This window comes from Lobosporangium transversale (genome assembly GCF_002105155.1).
Source record: "Lobosporangium transversale strain NRRL 3116 chromosome Unknown BCR41scaffold_3, whole genome shotgun sequence".
Lineage (NCBI taxonomy): Eukaryota > Fungi > Mortierellomycota > Mortierellomycetes > Mortierellales > Mortierellaceae > Lobosporangium > Lobosporangium transversale.
In genome coordinates this window covers 684,935-702,649 of record NW_019028981.1, presented here as the reverse complement: position 1 = coordinate 702,649, position 17,715 = coordinate 684,935, and the positions used below count along the sequence as shown (strand labels likewise).

The following is a 17,715-nucleotide window of genomic DNA, read 5'->3' as shown; positions in this document are numbered from 1 at the left end:
TTGAAAAATAATAACAATAGTAAAATCAACAATAAAAAAGAGGAAAGAGAGACGCGTAATCAATTAAGAAGGGTAGATGGATGAGAAGGTAGAAAAGGTTCTAGAATTGAAGGTATTAATCCAGTTAACTGTCCGATCAATCCCAAATCAAATCATATTCCTAATAGGCTCCAGGGTGCCCCCCAAAAAAATGTGTTTGCTTATTCACTATACTGTTATTATAGTTACAATTCAAAGTTACTTTGTTCCCAAGACCTTCTTTATTTATTTATTTATTTCTTTTCCAAATAAAAATAACATTAGAGAGAGAGGTGACAAGAGACAAATATGGAAGCAACTCTATCATTATCGAGGTGTGTGTTCTACAGAACGTACCTTTCCTTACTTTGTATTAAATAGCACGTGGCGAGACTTACTACTGTTCATTTGTTCGCTTGCCTTGCGCCGGTATAAGCGAGCATAAAATCAATTTATATTTAAATGTTAGATTTTGAACGCTGACAAGATCTTTTAGGATCCCAGACCATGGTCGGAGCAAAATAAAAAACAAAAAATAAGAAATAAAAATTAAAAAAATAAAAAATAAAAAATAAAAATAAAAATAAAGTTTATATATTATATATAATTGCACACACTTTTTTTGACGCGTGAAAAAGCGTAGTCCATGCGAGATTAGGAGGTCTTACTTCATTTGAAATAAAAAAAAAAAACTTGGCAGTTCATGGATGGAGTTGTAGAATTTATACTTTCGGACATCCAAGACAAAAGTCGTCATCCTTCATTAACATGGTTTCGGATAAAGCCTCAACGGTCTGGACTCAAGGAAAAATAATCATTAATATGGAATCACAAGATTCACAGGTATGCTTTTTTCTTCATGTTATAATACTCTATTTTTGTCTTTATCATACTCTACTTCTGACAGAGCAAAAGATATCCTTGGTACTAGAGGACAAAAAAGGAACTCCTTATGCTCATTTCGAGCTCTGTTATATTAAATTTAGCTTTTTGTAACGAGAGGAAGTAAGGAACAGAGTGGTATGGATTAATATGTATGTATCTTTGAATAGTATTATATATCATATCAGACTCGATATGTACATGTACTGTATATATATTCATGTATATCTATCTATGCATTGATTGATAACAATAAAGTATATATTATAGGAAGGAATGCGATGGTTGAATTTCTTATTGTATGAGTAAACATATGCGCCAGACTAAAAAAATCATTTAACGTACGTGGAACAAAAATAGGAACTTCTCAGGAACCAAATGTTTGATTAGCTCAATTATGTGTTTAAACAAGTGCATGTCTTCGTCTAAACGGGATCTCCAAGGAAGTCAGCTTCCGCTCCCCTCTCTCGGTTCTGTTTGTTGCAAACATTTCAATTGATGAACCAATAATCTTTGAAGGAATTCTCTCATTGATGTCATTTCCTTTTTTTTCATTTTTTTTTTAATTTGCATAGTTACTTGCTGTGCAGATGCAAGACCTTTTTTTTTTAAAAAAAATTCATGCAGTCCGAATGCTATTGAATGTCTTGTTTAGAGTTTTATTTTCCGAATTATGAAGGACTTATAAAGACATGGTTCTGTCTAATGTCATAGAACGCATATAAAGCTCAGACTTGAGACTCAGTGAAAAAGTTGGGCTGAATGTGAATGGGACCATTGGCCCGATTTAAGTTTGGAAATGTCTCTCTTTAGCATTGTCCTCCTAGACTTTATTAAACTGACGATGATCGAAAGACCTCCCATATTTGAATAAACGATAACAAATAACAGTCTGATTGCTCGAGTCATTATCACTGACGCTAGTGCGGAGTCGGGTAACAGTGACAGCTCGTTTGTCGTGTCTCAGTTGTTACTCCAAAAGAAATACATGAGCTGGCCCCTCTCCATTCCTCCCATTCTTTTTTTCTTTTGTTTAAAAACAAAAGATTGTGTCAGAACCTATCCTCGATATTCAGCTGATCATAACCTAAGCAGACAGACATGTTGTTGGTACATGGATTGTCTGACCATTTTGCATTGTTTACACTCCACTGCCTTGATTTTTTTTTTTTTTTTGCCGATTGCCAGGGCTTATCAAGGACCTTTAGTCAATTCATGCAAACTTTCAATTACAGAGCTAAAAACAAACAGAACAGAAGAGAACCCTGACAAAAATTATTTTTCCAAGGTTATTTTTGCCAGTTTTTTTTTTTTTTTTTTTTTTTTTTTTTAAAAAAAAAAAGCTGTCAAACTGTCAAACTGTCAAACCATCCCATGTGCATAGGGTTTTCAAGCCCAGAGAAACAGCGAGGTTCTTGCCGTTTTTTTTTTTTTTTTTTTTTTTTTTTTCTTTATAGTTTTAAAAAGAGAAAAACAGACACGTTGAGGATGTATGGATTTCTTGGTGAAACAAGATCATTGTTTATTTATATATATTCTTCAAAAAAAAAAAAAAAAAAAAAAAAGAACCAAAGCATGCCAAAATTCTTGCTTTGTTTCGTAGTTTGTAAGACTCCACGATGATTCTCGGAAACATGCTCAAGGACGCTCACGACAATTTTTTAGACTAATGATAAAGGAAAACCAAATATCATTAAGGGCATTAAGCAATACGCGTCATTAAAATCGACAGTATATAAAGGTTAACATCATTATGTCTTGTTCCTATTGTGTACAAGAGCCTGAACCTGGTTGGCTCCCAGCATTCGCGGGTAGTTCATGTTCTCCTTTGCATAGAGTAAAAAAAACATTCACGTATGGTATATAAAATATGAAAAAAAAGGCTATTGTTCCGATATAAAGTAATTTAACAACACTTGGTTAAAATCAAGAAGAGCGTTTAAAAGCTAACTCTATATGTGGCACTTGCATTCAAACACTTCTTCTAGACATTCATTGTCATTATTTTGTATCTCTCCTGTCAAAGACTCCTCGATCATTCTAGCCCGAGCCCTTGGTATTCGGTTGCTCTCGATATAATAGAAGAGGTGGCACCAATGTTTTCTCCTACTGTTACTGCTATCGCGACTCCTAGTTGTAGAAAGAGTTGTTGAGACCACCCCCTACTCGTACAGTAGTTGAGTGTATAAGCACTATAAACAGCAGATAGACGTTACCATAAAAAAAATCAATACAAAAATCCACCACCTACCTGAATCAGCTTCAACAGATCTAGTCCGGATCAAAGGGGGCTGAGCTGGCGATTGTTCTGCGGAAGCTCAAACACTCCCGGTGTCCTCATGATATAAAGAGTCTCGAAGTCTAAAGACATTGTATAGATCTCGTAGCAAGAGACCACGCCCATGATAACATTTTTAACGGCCGCCTGCGTGTAAGTGTCTTCATTCCGCGCAAGCAGTGGTGAGAGAGGAAGGGGAAGGGACATGCCGCCCAGCCACAGGTTCGACCTTTCTGTCTAATGACATACTAGTATGTCCGCCATCAGGCTCACTTCACTTGTCAAAAGATTGCTTCGAGCATATCTTTTGCTCTCTAGAAATAGATGCGATATTGCAAACGCAGATGGCCAATTTTAATTCACACAACAGATGGCAACTAGGGCAACTTTTACCCGCTTGGCGAATAAAGACGTGTTCGCACCCATATCCGAAGAACAAGTTAATGATTCTTCAAAGAAACTTCTAATCACACTCCGCTAAGGATGGACAGCGGTAGGATACAGTAATGACTATGATGTAGGCCAACATCGCTGACAAACATGGCCCACTACATAGATACTATAGGCCTGTCTTTGATCTGTAAGGTTTTAAAGTTAGTCAAGGAATTCACGAGTAAGAGATTAGATAGAAAAGGATACAGGAGACGAATATAAACAGAAATTACAACTTTTTTTTATCAGTGCGTTGACACCTAAATACCTGTGTCTAGCGTCATGTGCGCTTTGCACGCAAGTGCAAAAGGAGGAATACGATGCTTCCATTTTATATTATGGATTGATGATGGATTAATTATTGTATGCTCATGTAGTGTTGATACCAATTCTTTGCACTCAGATCCATCTTTATTCAGCTTCTTTAGAGATCGACAGTGGATGCTGATAAATACAGGTTTTCGGCATGATCGACAGATTGGAAACAATAGTGTTGAGGAGCCAAGAGGGTCATTCGAAAATCCATCCTCTACTATCATTTATTACCGTCATTACATTTGCATGCACCACAATATATTCAGTTTTCGGTTTTTTGTGTCGACTGGCGATATACACTATCGTTTCGCCAAAAAAAAGTTTTAAGGCCATGCCCGTGGATTGCTGAATCTCAAGCCAATTTAGAATGACAAATTTGTCTGTTTTACGGACGTAAGAGTAGGAAGGTCAATAATTTCCTACTCATGCGATATTCATTGCATTAGAGTAGAAGTTTCTAAGCTAGGGTTATAGTGTAATGAAGGCCTAATCTACGTCTTGGAAGAAAGACGTTAACGGTCAAACCACCACTAGCATGTGACTGATGTCACAATAAAGGAGAAAGAATTCACGCGGTGCACATCAGCTAATTTTATCATTCCCCAATGATGTAATAGGGGTCAAGGTTGACATTCTATCCCATTTAGTTATTCTTTTCATTCTTAATTCCTTTTTTTTTTTTTTTTTTTTTTTTTTTTTTTTCTTTTTTCTTTTTCTTTTTCCTACCGACAATTACTTGGCCTCAAATAAGCTCTACCACGGACAAGACTTACAAACTAGATACCAACAGTTATAACCTTCCCACACGACTATGTCAGATACAGGACAGACAGAACAAATACAACAGGATTTGACCCTGGAGCGATCTATCTCTGCACCAGAGTCAAGCGAGCATTCTTGCTCTTCTTTCTCAGAACCTCCCAGCCCTGCACTCGGACCTAGCCTTGTGCCCAATATTCTTACACAGCTCTCCTTCAGTCTCGATGCCTTCATCTCGCAAAATCTGGAGGAAGACTTGCCAGATATTCCGGTGTTTGCAAGTCAGGTTTACCAGAATCTGCGTTCAGACCTCAAAAAGACAAAACATCAGCTGAGTCACCATGTTGGTACAAAGAAGCGTCAGATCCAGAATCAGGTTGACAACACTGCCAACAATCTTAAAGCGCAGATTGATACAACTATTATGATTTGGAAGAAACAAATGAAGAAGGCGAGCGTGGTACGATTCATGGACAAGATTGCATTTACCCTTGGCATGTTTGAGTGCTGCTGCACCCCATGGCTATTGGCAGTATATCCCGAATGGATTCCCTTTGTGCATACTTTCCAGTCTGTCATTTTAGTTGTTGCCCGTTACATTTTGTACAAGCGCAAGAGCTGGCATTTTTTCTTGCTTGACATGTGCTACTTTGTAAGCCTTTTTGATACTACCATTTCCTCCTTTCCCTAATAATCACGCGCTCGCAAAAAAAATCATATGAACCTCCGAAATCACTAACAATCGTTGTGTTGCTCTTGCTCACAGGTCAATACTGTCGTGATTCTATACCTCTACGTTTTCCCTCAGTCACAAGTCTTGTTTGGTGCTGTCTGGCTGCTCTCGCATGGGCCTCTTGCCTTTGCCATTGTTACATGGCGTAACAGCCTTGTCTTACACAGGTAAAAAAAAAAAAAAGGCTTAATGATTGATACTGTATGCATCAATGCCATGTTTTTTGCCTCCTCTGATCATTTGTTATTTATAAATTCAGCTTGGATAAAGTCACCAGCGTTTATATCCACATGAGTCCACCCATTACTCTGTACACAATCCGGTGGCTCTATCCTGATTCGGATAATAGCCGTTTTCCAGCTCTGAAAGGCATGGACGTACTTCCAACTTCGTCATCACTCAAATCAGCAATTGCTATTTACTTGATGTGGCAAGTTGCTTACTATATTTTTGTGGTAATATGGAAGCGAGAGAAAATCCAGGCGGGAAAACGCGTGACATCCTACACGTGGCTACTGAATGATCCTAAAGGAGGCATGATTTCGAAAGTCGCACATACCTTTGGCGAGAAGCATAGTATTCTCACGTTTATGGGCATGCAGTTAATCTACACTGTAAGTTGAGGTCCTATCCTGTCCGACCAGGTTGTGGTTGTTACAAAAAAGAAAAAAAGTCGGTTATATGTCTAATTTCAATCTCTTCCTTTCTTTTGTCTGTATGCTAGTTTGTGACATGCTTATTTGCATTGCTGCTGTATCGCAACTTTAAGTTGAATACGGCCTTTTTGGTTGGGCTGTTCATTGTTAGTGTCTGGAATGGTGCATCCTATTATATGGAGGTGTTTAGCAAGCAGTATGAGAAGCAGTTGAGTAAGCTTGCAGCTGAAGTCTCGAATGCGGTTGTCGCTAATCAAATAGCACAGGAGACAAACGGAACGCTGCGTGAACACGGAGACCAAGGACATCACCATCATGAGAAGCATGAAAGTTTGAAGCAACAGGCCGAAACAGTCAAGACAGATACCGAGAAGAAGAATGAGTAGAATCACCCCAAGTATAGAAAACAAGCGATAATGCCAATTCGTTTGGAATTAAAGTAATATCACAAAAATATAGCAGAAGCAGCAACCACTTATGTGTGTGACCTTTGGTTGCCAAAGCGTGCAGCAATTCTCCATTGTGTGTATGACAAGTTCAATTGTAACAAATGTTTATGACTTTGCCAAATTTTATTTCTCTTTTTCACCAACTACTTGCTTTTTGTATTTTCTCATCTCTCCTTTCTTGCTCTCATCATTCTTGAACCCAACAACCCACACTATTACATTTATTCGCCACAATATGGACCAATTCAAGGCGTTCTCCCAACAACTTAACCCTCTTGCTGCTAAACTTGGCAAGCAACTGGGCCAGGTTAAACAGGTATTAATAATAATAATAGCAGCAATAAAAAACACCATCTTGTTTTCTAATCACTATCAGAGTGTCAAGACCATGTCGTCATCAGGAACGTGTGAAATTATCAGCAACCCAGCAATCAAAGGCTTTTATGCTCATTCTTTCGAGCCTCAACGCGCTTGTTTATTTGTTCATCTAAAAGGGACAGACAGACAGCAAATGAACAGCTTTTTTTTTTTTTTTTATTGCATTGGTTTCGTAATGTGAGCCTCACCATGAGGCGGAAGGATGAGATTCTCTTTTGTTTTCTCTTATTATTTCTGAAATGTGGAGGCTGGATGAACCATCTAGACATAATGCAATGGTGTGCTATGTTCCCTATGAATAGGACGCCATTAATATTAGCGAGGAAGCAACTTGGCAAAAAAAAAAAAAAAAAAAAAAAGCCATTAAGTCTATAAAGCCTTATCACTGACACTTTCTGCTTTTTTTTTTTTTTTTTTTTTATATACTGATAGTTTGCTCAAGAAAAGATGGGCACAGCTGAAGATATCACTGAACTTCCTCAAGAATATAAGGATTTAGAAAAGGTAAGAAAATGAGTGTCGGGCTTTTTAAAATAGTAACAGTGTTATGGGATGGGGCTTGTGATTGATACCGGAGCATTATTACAGACTTTTTCCATAACATTGGTACTCTATTTATTTGTCTTTTTTTTTTTTTTTCATTATAATGAATCGATTTTTTTTAATATAGCGTGTGGATGCTCTTCGCACCATGCACACCCATCTTCTTCGTGTCACTCGTACCTACCAAAACCCGTCTTACGATTATCCAGCTCAACTTCAGGAGACTCTTGGAGAGTTTGGTCGTACAGTCACAGACAGAATCCAACAGGTCGCTCTTTCACCTGCAGAGAAAGCAGCGTCAGAGGCAGCGGCTTTGGAGGAACGCAAGGAGGCTGCGCCACCCAAGACCTTGGCACATGCCTTGTCGCGTGCTAGTTTTGAAGGATCTGAGTTGATAGGATTGGAGGAGCCAATGGGATCAGCTTTGTTCAAGTTTGCGACTGTTCAGGAAAAGATTGGCGAATTTAGATTGAAGATGGATCAGGAGATCACAACCAAGTTTGTGCAACCTTTTGGAACAACTTTGAACACTCAGCTTGGATTCGCAATGAAGGCTAGACGTAATGTTCAGAATGCTCGTTTGGCATTGGATACTGCCAAGGCTCAGTATAAGACTGCGAGACCCGAAAAGTCAGAGGCTAGCAGGATTGAGGTTGAGCAGGCTGAGGACTTGTTTGTGGCTGCGGTGGAAGAGGCTACTACTCTTATGAAGACTGTTCTCGAAAACGTAAGCTAATTTGTGTAGTTTATTTCATCTCTTGATGTGGAGCGTTAAGTACTCGTATTGATTTTTAATTTTTTTTACGTTTTTTTTTTTTTAAAAAAAAAAAAAAAAAAAAAAAAAAAAGCCCGAGCCTCTTCGTAACTTGGCTGATTTGGTTGCTGCTCAGCTTAACTTCTACAAGGAGGCACAGGAGATTTTGGCTGATGTTGCTCCAGAGATTGATGAACTTTCTGTCACTCAAGAAGCTCTCTACCGCAACAGCCGTAGTGAATAAAGATCACCCAGGGGTCGAGAAGAAGAACGAAAGAAGGAAAGAAAAAGATGAGCAGCGATTGAACATAACTCAATGTACAGGACAGCATCATACAATACGACAGCAGAATCAAAGTCAATATTACAGTCAAATAAAAAAAAAATTTAAACTATCAGATTTTGCTTTTTTTTTTTTTTTTTTTTAAGCTTCCTTTATCCACCATTACTCCAGATCAAGGATGTATTTTATTTCTTTTGCTCGTATCCCCTACTGAACTGTTTCTTTGGCTATCGCTATTTCTTAATGTACTAGTATATATTTGGGCTTTTTTTTTTTTTTTTTTTTTTTTTAGGGCTTGACTAGACCTTCATTCTCTGATTCTTTGTTCAAGTCATGTAAATTCGCTTTGCAAAGGCCCAGTAGATGAACCCTTTATGCGGATGCCACAGTATCGACTAGCAGTCTCTAGTCTTAGCGACATTAACAATTTAATATACCCATCAAGGACAGCTTGAAAAAAAAAAAGAAAAAAAAAAGTCGAATTCAAAACTTTTTTTTCTTTCCTTCTCCATGATGATGGATATAGCCATACAGAGTACAGTACTAAGGATTGAATCATGAGAATTAAAGTTCCAATATCTGTTTGTATTGTACACAAGAATCAATAGGATGATTGATCAGATATGCTAAAGGAATAATAATAATAATAATACAAAACAAGAGTTATAAAAGTTATAAAGATCTGTCTAGATGAGATGAAACGACGTGGATTGGAATGTATGCGCACATGGACAGAATATCGGAAGTCAGTTGCCTTTTTCAGATATCTTTTAGCGCCATCATCATCATAGGCAAATGAAAAAAAAAAAAAGGAATTCATCGGTCAAGAGAAACATATCCACTGACAAATGAAAGTGGAAATTAAGTGAAGGCGAAAGTGAATGGACAGTTTTACCGCGATGTAGATCACGTGAATAATTATTAAAAAAAAATTTTTTTTTTTTTTTTTTTTCTCATTGCATTTTCATTCACATTCATTCATTCATTCGTTCACTTTTTTTTTTTTTTTTTTTTTTTTTTTAAACAAGGCACATTTATCATCATATCTTCCCATGTCTGGACGCGCTGGTGGAAAAGCTAAGCCCTTAAAGGCACCCAAGAAGAAAGCTGTTGATCTTGATGAGGTTTGTCAGAAAACAATTGAATACATGGGCTTTATTATTATTTTTGTTTACTTGTTGGTTTTTGGTTTGTTTTGATTTGGTGCTTGTTCTGGTTTAAACTTGATGAGTTTTTTTTTTTTTTTTGCATGGGGCAACATTTGATTGTATAGTAATGCGTACAACAATGTATGCTTTGGAGAGAAAAATAGAAAAAAAAAAAAAAAAAAAAAAAAAAAAAGAGATGAGAGAGAAAAAAAAAGAAAAAAAAAAAAAAAAAAAAAATGCAGTTGACAACAATTACAAACACTTACTGACTCCACTTATATGTCACTCTTTATAGGAGGATCTTGCATTCAAAGCCAAGCAGAGAGAGGAGCAGGCCAAGTTGAAAGAGATGCAGGCAAAGGCTTCTGGCAAGGGACCTCTTCGTAAGTCACAGCCCTGAATTTCTTTTTTAACTCGTGCCGCAGCAAACATAAATCTGATCTCATGATTATTTTTTTTTTTATATTTAATCTGTAGTTGGTGGTGGCATTAAGAAGAGTGGAAAGTAAACTGGAGCAAGATTAGTTTGTTTACAGAAGACGAAAGAGACAAAGTTTTATAGGACGACAATAAATATGTAGTGGTTGTCTTTTTTATCATTATGATCATTATGGGTATTGTCTTTTTTGTACAGTAGACGACGATACATAGACATGTATATATCTCTGACTGGCTATGCTTGGCCAACGACGTGACCCATTGGCTAAATCATTGACTATATTTGGGGAGATTTATTTTATTCACGTTCAAATGGATCAAATGGATCAAAACTACAAAATTATTTAGAAAGGGATTGGTCTGGCGTTCCTCTTGATGCTGCTGATGCTGATGCTGCGCGCGTATTCTTTTCAATTATGCTTTTTTTTCCTTATAACCCCTCACTTTCCAATATGTACACATGCTCTATCTTAAAATACTTAAAACACTGGGTGGGCTATGAGTGGGCCAAGTTCAGGTCAATAGGGTCGGCTTTGATCATGTTTACTTTGTGCTCAATTTAATAGTATATAATAATATATAATATGTAATAATATTAAAAAAGGCGTGTAAAAAAAAAAAAAAGGGGATTACAAAAACTTGGAGCCCTATTCTTTTTTTTTTTTTTTTTTTTTTTTTTTTTTTAAAAAAAAAAATAAAATAAAACCGGCGTAATATCATGATTCAGGATGGCTGTATGGATTAACTGCCTTTGCCTGCGCGTTACGCTGATTGTGTAAATGATTGTACATGATGCAATATGATACACCAATAAATCTTTACGACATGACGGCACTGTCGGAGGGTTTTTTTTTTTTTTTTTTTTTTAGGTAGTGCATTGATCGTATTTCACGCGAAAGCAAACACTTGAAGGAAAAAAGAAGAAAAAAAAAAAACAGAATGTGTGAAGACTTGGATCTAGACCCTTGTCCTATCCAATTGATGTTTATACAGACTAGTGTATTGACAGGAAGAATGTGTTTGTGAGTGCATGTGGGTGTGGATGTAACTGTTTGTGAATGTGAATCGAGGATATTGGGCTGTCTAAGGAAGATTTCAACATGTGGAGAAGAATAAGCAAACAAGGCGAGCAGAGGTGTGTGTTCCTTGTTGTTCCTTTGGAGGAATTGGGTTAATGTCAGTTAGTCAGCAGCTTGTTTAGAAAGACGCAGAGTATGACATGGTTATTGTTTTTTTTTTTTTTTTTTTTTTTTTTTGGAGTTGATCTTCCCTTTACCTACCCCATTCACATTCTTTAGGATGTGGATGTAAACATTTGGGGGATTGGTTTTTTTTTTTCAGAGCAAGGATCCAATGGCAGGCCAGCATAGAGCCTGGCTGGTTACCATGGTTGATTGACCTGCATATTCCTTACATGTACAGTTAGGGGTATGGTTAATAATGTTTCTGCTCATATCATTTGTTATAATAAGCATGATAATAAAGACAAGTCAAACAATTAATAAATAAAATAATAAAATTAAAAAAAGTCGCAGTTTCTTTTTTTTTTAAAACTCTTTCTCACCTCTTTTCTTTTTCTTTTCTTTTCTCTTTCTCTCTCTCACATTTTCTTTGCTCTTCAAATCTACTCTCCACTCTATACTCTTATTGCTTTTCTGACTTTTATTTTGCACAAACACTCTGTTATTGACCCGGTCTTCAAGGAGAATCTCTTCTTTTTGCTTGACTTCCCCTCTTTTCTTTACACTCTTTCCTTTTTCACTTCAATTTGCTTCTATCCTTTTAATCCTTAACAAAAAAAAAAAAAAAATAATAATAATAATAATAAGAAGAAAAGGTGGGTTTATCGTGTTGATTGACTCCATCTTTTACACATTTGCATACTGTATATGCTATGGTGGCAATGATACTAGTAATAGTACAAGTTATCATTACTGTCGCCCCTTTCCTTCTTTCTCTTACTCTGCCTTTTTTTTTTTTTTTTTTTTTTTTTTTTTGTTCGTGAATTGAGTATAGACATTACATTTTCATTCATCATTCCACCATGTTACATTTGTATCATCATTCAACTGCATGTTGTACCCAATGACCGTTATTTCCCTTTTTTTTTTATTTTTTTATTTTCTTGCCACCAACATTTTCTCTTGCTGCAAAAAAAGAAACAAACAAACACAGCTACAACCGGCAGTTTTTTACTTTGTGACCACCGCATTATTACTCAACCAGCCCGTTTCTTCGCCCAATGCTATGACCCTAATAATGTGGCAGCATTTATTCGTCGTCCTTCCTTTTTCCTCTAGCGTAACCACCGATCCTATTCTGCCTTATGATGTCAATTCCCATCAATCTCTTTTAATGAACTCTTTTCCTTCCCAAAATAACAACATCTTCCAATGGTCCGAGCTTTCTAACGCAGTAAATATTATCCATCTTTTAGAACACGTTCATTTGCTTAGACCACCTCGTTCCCAGTCCTCTTCACCAACCCTTGTTAATCAAAGCCTAAATTGTGTGGAGATAAATCGTCAGGAAGCAAAGACATCTTCTTTTTATAAAAAGGAAAAAAAGAAATTACAATGCCAATAGTCCATCAGACTACTCAACCAAGCAACTCCAGTTTCTCCCCTTCCATCGAACATCAGACTGTACGCAGTGACATTAAGGATCGCAAGGGCAGTAGTAACAACATTAAAGACCTCAAGCAGCAACAGCACAACGCCCACTCGAAGGTACACATGCTAGGACAGGAGCCCTCCCTCGGTCAGAGCGAGATTCATTATCATCTTCCGAATCATTCAACTCGAGGGAGTCTTCCTCAGTCAAACGGTGCTGATTCACTTCAACAGAACCATAGGCCTGATTCCCCTGCCAGCCTAGAGGACTCTCAATCCGACAGTGGAGCCGACCCTTTTCCTTCAGAGACAACTGCAATTCAGCGATCCATGCCGCGATTCTCTAATGGGGTTGGTAACCGTGCGAAATACAATGGTTTATCATCCAAACAGAACACAATGGATAACTACGGCTTGATCATTCACGCTGATGTGGCAAATAATCCCACAACATTAGCCCTTTCTCAGGTGGCGACCCCTCCTTTGTCCCCAGTCAATGTCACTTCCGAAGGCGAGCCCGATGAAGAGGACAAGGATGAGGACAAGGATGAGAACGATACAACAAAAATAGGTCTTGCGTCTGCATCCTCAGCAACAACACAGCCGATGCTATCTGAAAGGAATCCTACCCAGGACAGCATCGACACAAAAGTAAAAGACTCTGTCACTAACGGATTGGCTCAGGAAAAAATCCAAGAAACAAAGGTTCTCCCAACAGAAGGCTCTTCACCAGTTTCTGCTGCCACACAGCCTATTGTTCCTGCCTCGGCTTCAAACACGTCAGCATGGTCAACACTTCTTCCAGGAGTAGCACCCATCCCAGCATCAAAACCACAAGTATCCAAATTCACTCGAGCATCCACATTGAGGAAACCAAACAATCTCCAGCTACACGAACGCTTCCCCATCATTCTTCCTCGTGAATGCGAGGCTAAATTATCGATGGACATGGTCGATCTTTTCGAGGTATATTTAAAAAGATGTGTATCACCCAGTAATCATCCGTGAGTCTGCTGATCATTTAAGTCTAACATTCTATGATTACCTTTTTACACCCGTATTTACTGGGATTGACATAGAGTTTATTGCCAACTGAAGAGAGCCACCATCGCCGGACAAGGCTGATAAAGAAGATTGAACGCATCGTGCAATTAGAATGGCCAGGACAGGATATCCAAGTCCATCCTTTTGGGTAAGACTCTTTCGATTGTGCATCATTCATAATCACAAAAAAAAAAAAAAAGCTATTTTAACTCTTTTTTTTTTTTTTTTTTTTTTTTCCCTCTTTATTTTTATTTATTTATTTATTTATTTATCTATCAGTTCTACTGTTAATGATTTGGGAACAAGCTCAAGCGACATTGACATTTGTATCATGACGACCTGGTCAGGATTGAGGAATGTGCAAATGCTGGCGAATGTCTTCCGGAAACATGGGATGCAAAAGGTCTTCTGTATACCAAGGGCCAAAGTACCTATTGTCAAATTTTGGGACCCTGAATTGTAAGAAGCTGTTGTTTTGGATGTGGTTACAAAGACAAAACAAATGAGCACCTTATTCATTTATAAACATTTTTATATACATATTCATTGCCCTGATGTAGCCGCTTTTCGTGTGACATGAACATCAACACGCCGCTTGGATTGTTGAACACAAAAATGATCAAGACATATGTATCAATTGATCCGCGTGTGCGACCCTTTGCCATGATTATTAAACACTGGGCAAGGCGGCGAGTCTTGAACGATGCAGGTAAGATGTAGTCTGTCACTTGGCAAGATATTTGCGCGCTTGAGACACTTGAATAGAAACATTGCATAATAACCCTCGGTTCCGTTACACTTGTTGATTAATAGCAAATGGAGGGACCATATCGACATATACCTGGATCTGTATTGTTATCAATTTCTTACAAATGCGCTCGCCGCCTATCTTACCCAAGCTGCACCAAATACCACACGTTCTTTCTGAGGATAACCAGGTCATTAATGGCAACAACACATCGTTTTGTCAGGATCTTGAGAAATTAGAGGGATTCGGTCTGCCAAACAAGGAAACATTAGGAGGTCTACTCTATGCTTTCTTCAGAAGGTATGAACCAGTTTGTTTGGGTTTTTATTTACTGGATCACCTATGCAGACTGTCGCATCAGATCGCTAGATTAATCAGAGTTTAAATGATATGGATTGGTTATATCCAAAATTAGATTTGCAATCGAGTTTGATTATGACAATTACGTGATCTCTGTACGGAATGGCTGCTACCTGACCAAGGAGTCCAAAGGATGGCATCTGCCTGGGAAGCAGTACAAGCTATTTTGCGTGGAAGAGCCATTCGACACGAGCCGCAACCTGGGAAATTCATCCGATATGATTAGCAGCAAGGGCTTGAAGGAGGAATTCAAGAGAGCGCTGGAAATCCTTCATTACAGGGTATCCTTGAACGAATGTTGTGAGCAATATGTTTTCCCGGCTAGTTACTACCATCCCATGAGCTTACGTAAAGGTAATATTAGCAACCCAAACCATTACAGCTATGCTCCTGGCCGAAGATATGCCAACGGTTATCGCTCAATGAACAATTATTACGACGACGACTATGACGATGATGAGGAAGAGGAAGTAGTGCCATCGGAGATTTCAGTGATGGAAACGCTTAATATCGGGACCAGATCACCCCACAGCAAGGATCCAACTGGCAGCAGTAAACAAAGCTCTAGTCATCGAGGATTAGGCCGAATCTATGGTGGGGATAATTCGAGTTCTGCCAAGCTCTCGTGTCAAAAAGATACCTCGTCTCACCAGAACGGAGGTGGACGCAGTCATGAGTTGTCTAATCAACAAAGTCAATCGAGAAACCGGTCCAAGCAGGGGAAGGGTGAGAAAGGAAATCCTGACGATCTCTCTCGATCTGGAGCTTCCCGGAATGTGAAGCAGGACAAGAGTGGTGGTAGTGGATCAACCTCGAACTCTAGTCAGCGCAACAAAAAGTCTAACAGTGGCCACGTTTGCGGTGAAAAGCAGAAGAATGGACGTGGTAATAACAACAATGGCACTTCTGGAAGCGGAGGCCGAACTCCTCGTGCGGCAGTGGAGTTTAGCCTTGCGGACATTGCAAATGTTACTCCAAAATCATTAACGACATCCGACAAGGCTTTTCATCGCCAAGAATCATCGTCATCTCATACTAGCGACAGCAGCGTGTTAAGCACTGGAGCTGGAGGAACGGTAGAGGATGAGCATGGTAACGGCAATAAAGGGAAGCGTAAAGGTGGAAGGCATAACGTTGTGTGGTCGACCAATTCTAACCGGGGAGAGTCTTCACGACGCCAATCAGCGAGCAAGACAGGATCAATAGAGCAGCAAGAGAAAGCCAAAGTGATTTTCATGGCAAATGGAGATGTGGCAAAGGATAGATTGAGGCCTGTTATTCAGACATAACCTTCTGGTCTAGTGAATTGTCTGTTGAGGCTATTTGTAATACCTCGATTCCCACTTTTTTTTTTTAATTTCAAGAGACTGTGATATAGTTTCAACTATAGTTGTAACTTTGCATATTTTTCTTTTTATTTTTTTTACCCTTTTATTCTTATAATAATTATCATCATATCATTGTAACATGTTTAAAGTACAAAGACTGTAATATTTTTTTTTTTTTTTTTTTTTTTTTTTTTAACTACAAACAGTATCCAGCATATTTAGCAATGAACTCATAACGAAATATAAAACAATAAAGAACAAAGGCCGTTTTATTTGCAATTGCATTTATATGCTTAGTTGTTTATGTTGTTTAGATGACAAAAGGTTTTTGATCGGACCGTATTTACTATTTACAGATTGGTGAGGTGCTTGACAAGTTTATCATGAAGATATTCACTCAACTGGAAGAGACCATTGCTACTGACGATACGGTGTGAAGGCATTCTCTGATAGGTTGATGGTTGAATTTCTCCATTGAGGATTTGAACACTTCCAAAGATATCTTCTGGCAATGGAGTTCTATTATTATACACACACAATAAAAAATAAAAAAGAAAAATGGCGTCAGAGTGATGGGAAATCTCACAGAGGTTACATTTAAACAGGCAAGCGTAGAAGTTTATATGGTTTGTTTCTCATTTCCTCATTTTACCTTCCATAGGGCGCTGGGTTACGCTTGTCTGTGATATGAGTCCAACTTTTAAATTCATTTGATAGTGATGAATGATTGATACAATCAACCGAACAAAAAAAAAAAAAAAAAAAAAAAATGAAACGGCATTAGTTGTATACAAACGTTGCAATGAACAGAGCAGAACAGATCAGATCAGAATATCTTTTTTTTTTTTTTTTTGTCTATTTCTACTTACCCTTCCACTTGCTGCTGTAAAACCATTTCGACCATCGGATCCTTCTTGAGATTTTGTTGGATGACTTGATGAAGAAGATCGTTAAAGGCCTCGTTCTCTGTAAAATTATTGGGTCGAACCTCAATTTCCTCTTCCGAGTCTGGAGAGGAAGTACTGTGGTTTAAGAAACCGATGATTTGAGGGTTCTGTTTAGGGAAGGCTTCCAGGAAGGAGAGAACATAGGTTGCGTTATAATCTGAATGATCGGAGGCAGAGGTACGGGAACGGGGTTCAGCATGAGAGGGGGTTTGGATATTGTTGGAAGCAGCGTTATCGGCCGTGAGTAAGTGGTAATAAAGAGGATAAGGATACGAATTATCACGGATCAGGTGGCGCTTGGGTGCGCTCGAGAATGAGGCTCGGAGAATACGAGAGAATAATGGTTGTTGTCGTTGTTGTGAAAGAGGGGACTTGCAGAGCTGTGCAAGAATAGAGCTTCTAACAGGGGAGAGCATGGTTGCGTGCAAGGTTCTTTTCGAATGTTAGTTGGTTGAATGAAGGAGTTGAAGGAGTTTGCAGAAAAAAAAAAAAAAAAAAAAAAAAAAAAAAGAGGGAGCCGTGGAGTGGAATCGCGTTTTATGAACAATCAATTTGAATCTTATTTTGTAGGAAGATTATTCCCCTTAATAATCATTGCTTCGTGCGAATT

General features: G+C 38.1%; 6 protein-coding genes across 6 annotated transcripts; 5 read left to right on the top strand and 1 right to left on the bottom strand.

Annotated features, from left to right (window-relative positions):
* Positions 1–5,108: 5,108 nt before the first annotated feature.
* Positions 5,109–6,459, top strand: BCR41DRAFT_299477 (hypothetical protein; the record flags this gene model as incomplete). Its single annotated transcript, XM_022020523.1, has 4 exons — positions 5,109–5,336; positions 5,451–5,584; positions 5,677–6,031; positions 6,142–6,459. 4 exons carry the CDS (start codon positions 5,109–5,111, stop codon positions 6,457–6,459), a joined length of 1,035 nt encoding a protein of 344 aa, XP_021885477.1.
* A 298-nt stretch (positions 6,460–6,757) lies between these two features.
* On the top strand, positions 6,758–8,441 carry BCR41DRAFT_392226 (BAR domain-containing family protein; the record flags this gene model as incomplete). Its single annotated transcript, XM_022028436.1, has 4 exons — positions 6,758–6,838; positions 7,333–7,404; positions 7,571–8,170; positions 8,292–8,441. 4 exons carry the CDS (start codon positions 6,758–6,760, stop codon positions 8,439–8,441), a joined length of 903 nt encoding a protein of 300 aa, XP_021885476.1.
* A 1,091-nt stretch (positions 8,442–9,532) lies between these two features.
* BCR41DRAFT_418782 (translation machinery associated TMA7) lies at positions 9,533–10,193 on the top strand (the record flags this gene model as incomplete). Its single annotated transcript, XM_022029668.1, has 3 exons — positions 9,533–9,604; positions 9,924–10,011; positions 10,106–10,193. The coding sequence occupies 3 exons, from the start codon at positions 9,533–9,535 to the stop codon at positions 10,135–10,137; spliced, it is 192 nt and encodes a 63-aa protein (XP_021885475.1). The 3' UTR covers positions 10,138–10,193.
* Positions 10,194–12,181: 1,988 nt separating this feature from the next.
* Positions 12,182–13,027, top strand: BCR41DRAFT_345868 (hypothetical protein). The gene has a single exon (XM_022022796.1). The coding sequence runs from the start codon at positions 12,314–12,316 to the stop codon at positions 12,650–12,652; it is 339 nt and encodes a 112-aa protein (XP_021885474.1). The 5' UTR covers positions 12,182–12,313; the 3' UTR covers positions 12,653–13,027.
* Positions 12,182–16,318, top strand: BCR41DRAFT_418781 (hypothetical protein). The gene is made up of 6 exons (XM_022029667.1): positions 12,182–13,644; positions 13,758–13,870; positions 14,002–14,181; positions 14,283–14,431; positions 14,536–14,770; positions 14,886–16,318. Exons 1-6 carry the CDS (start codon positions 12,643–12,645, stop codon positions 16,117–16,119), a joined length of 2,913 nt encoding a protein of 970 aa, XP_021885473.1. The 5' UTR covers positions 12,182–12,642; the 3' UTR covers positions 16,120–16,318.
* Positions 16,319–16,420: 102 nt separating this feature from the next.
* On the bottom strand, positions 16,421–17,569 carry BCR41DRAFT_331460 (hypothetical protein). The gene is made up of 3 exons (XM_022021801.1): positions 17,028–17,569; positions 16,811–16,855; positions 16,421–16,677 (listed from the first exon to the last, which is right to left on the bottom strand). Exons 1-3 carry the CDS (start codon positions 17,519–17,521, stop codon positions 16,509–16,511), a joined length of 708 nt encoding a protein of 235 aa, XP_021885472.1. The 5' UTR covers positions 17,522–17,569; the 3' UTR covers positions 16,421–16,508.
* Between the last annotated feature and the right edge of the window lie 146 nt (positions 17,570–17,715).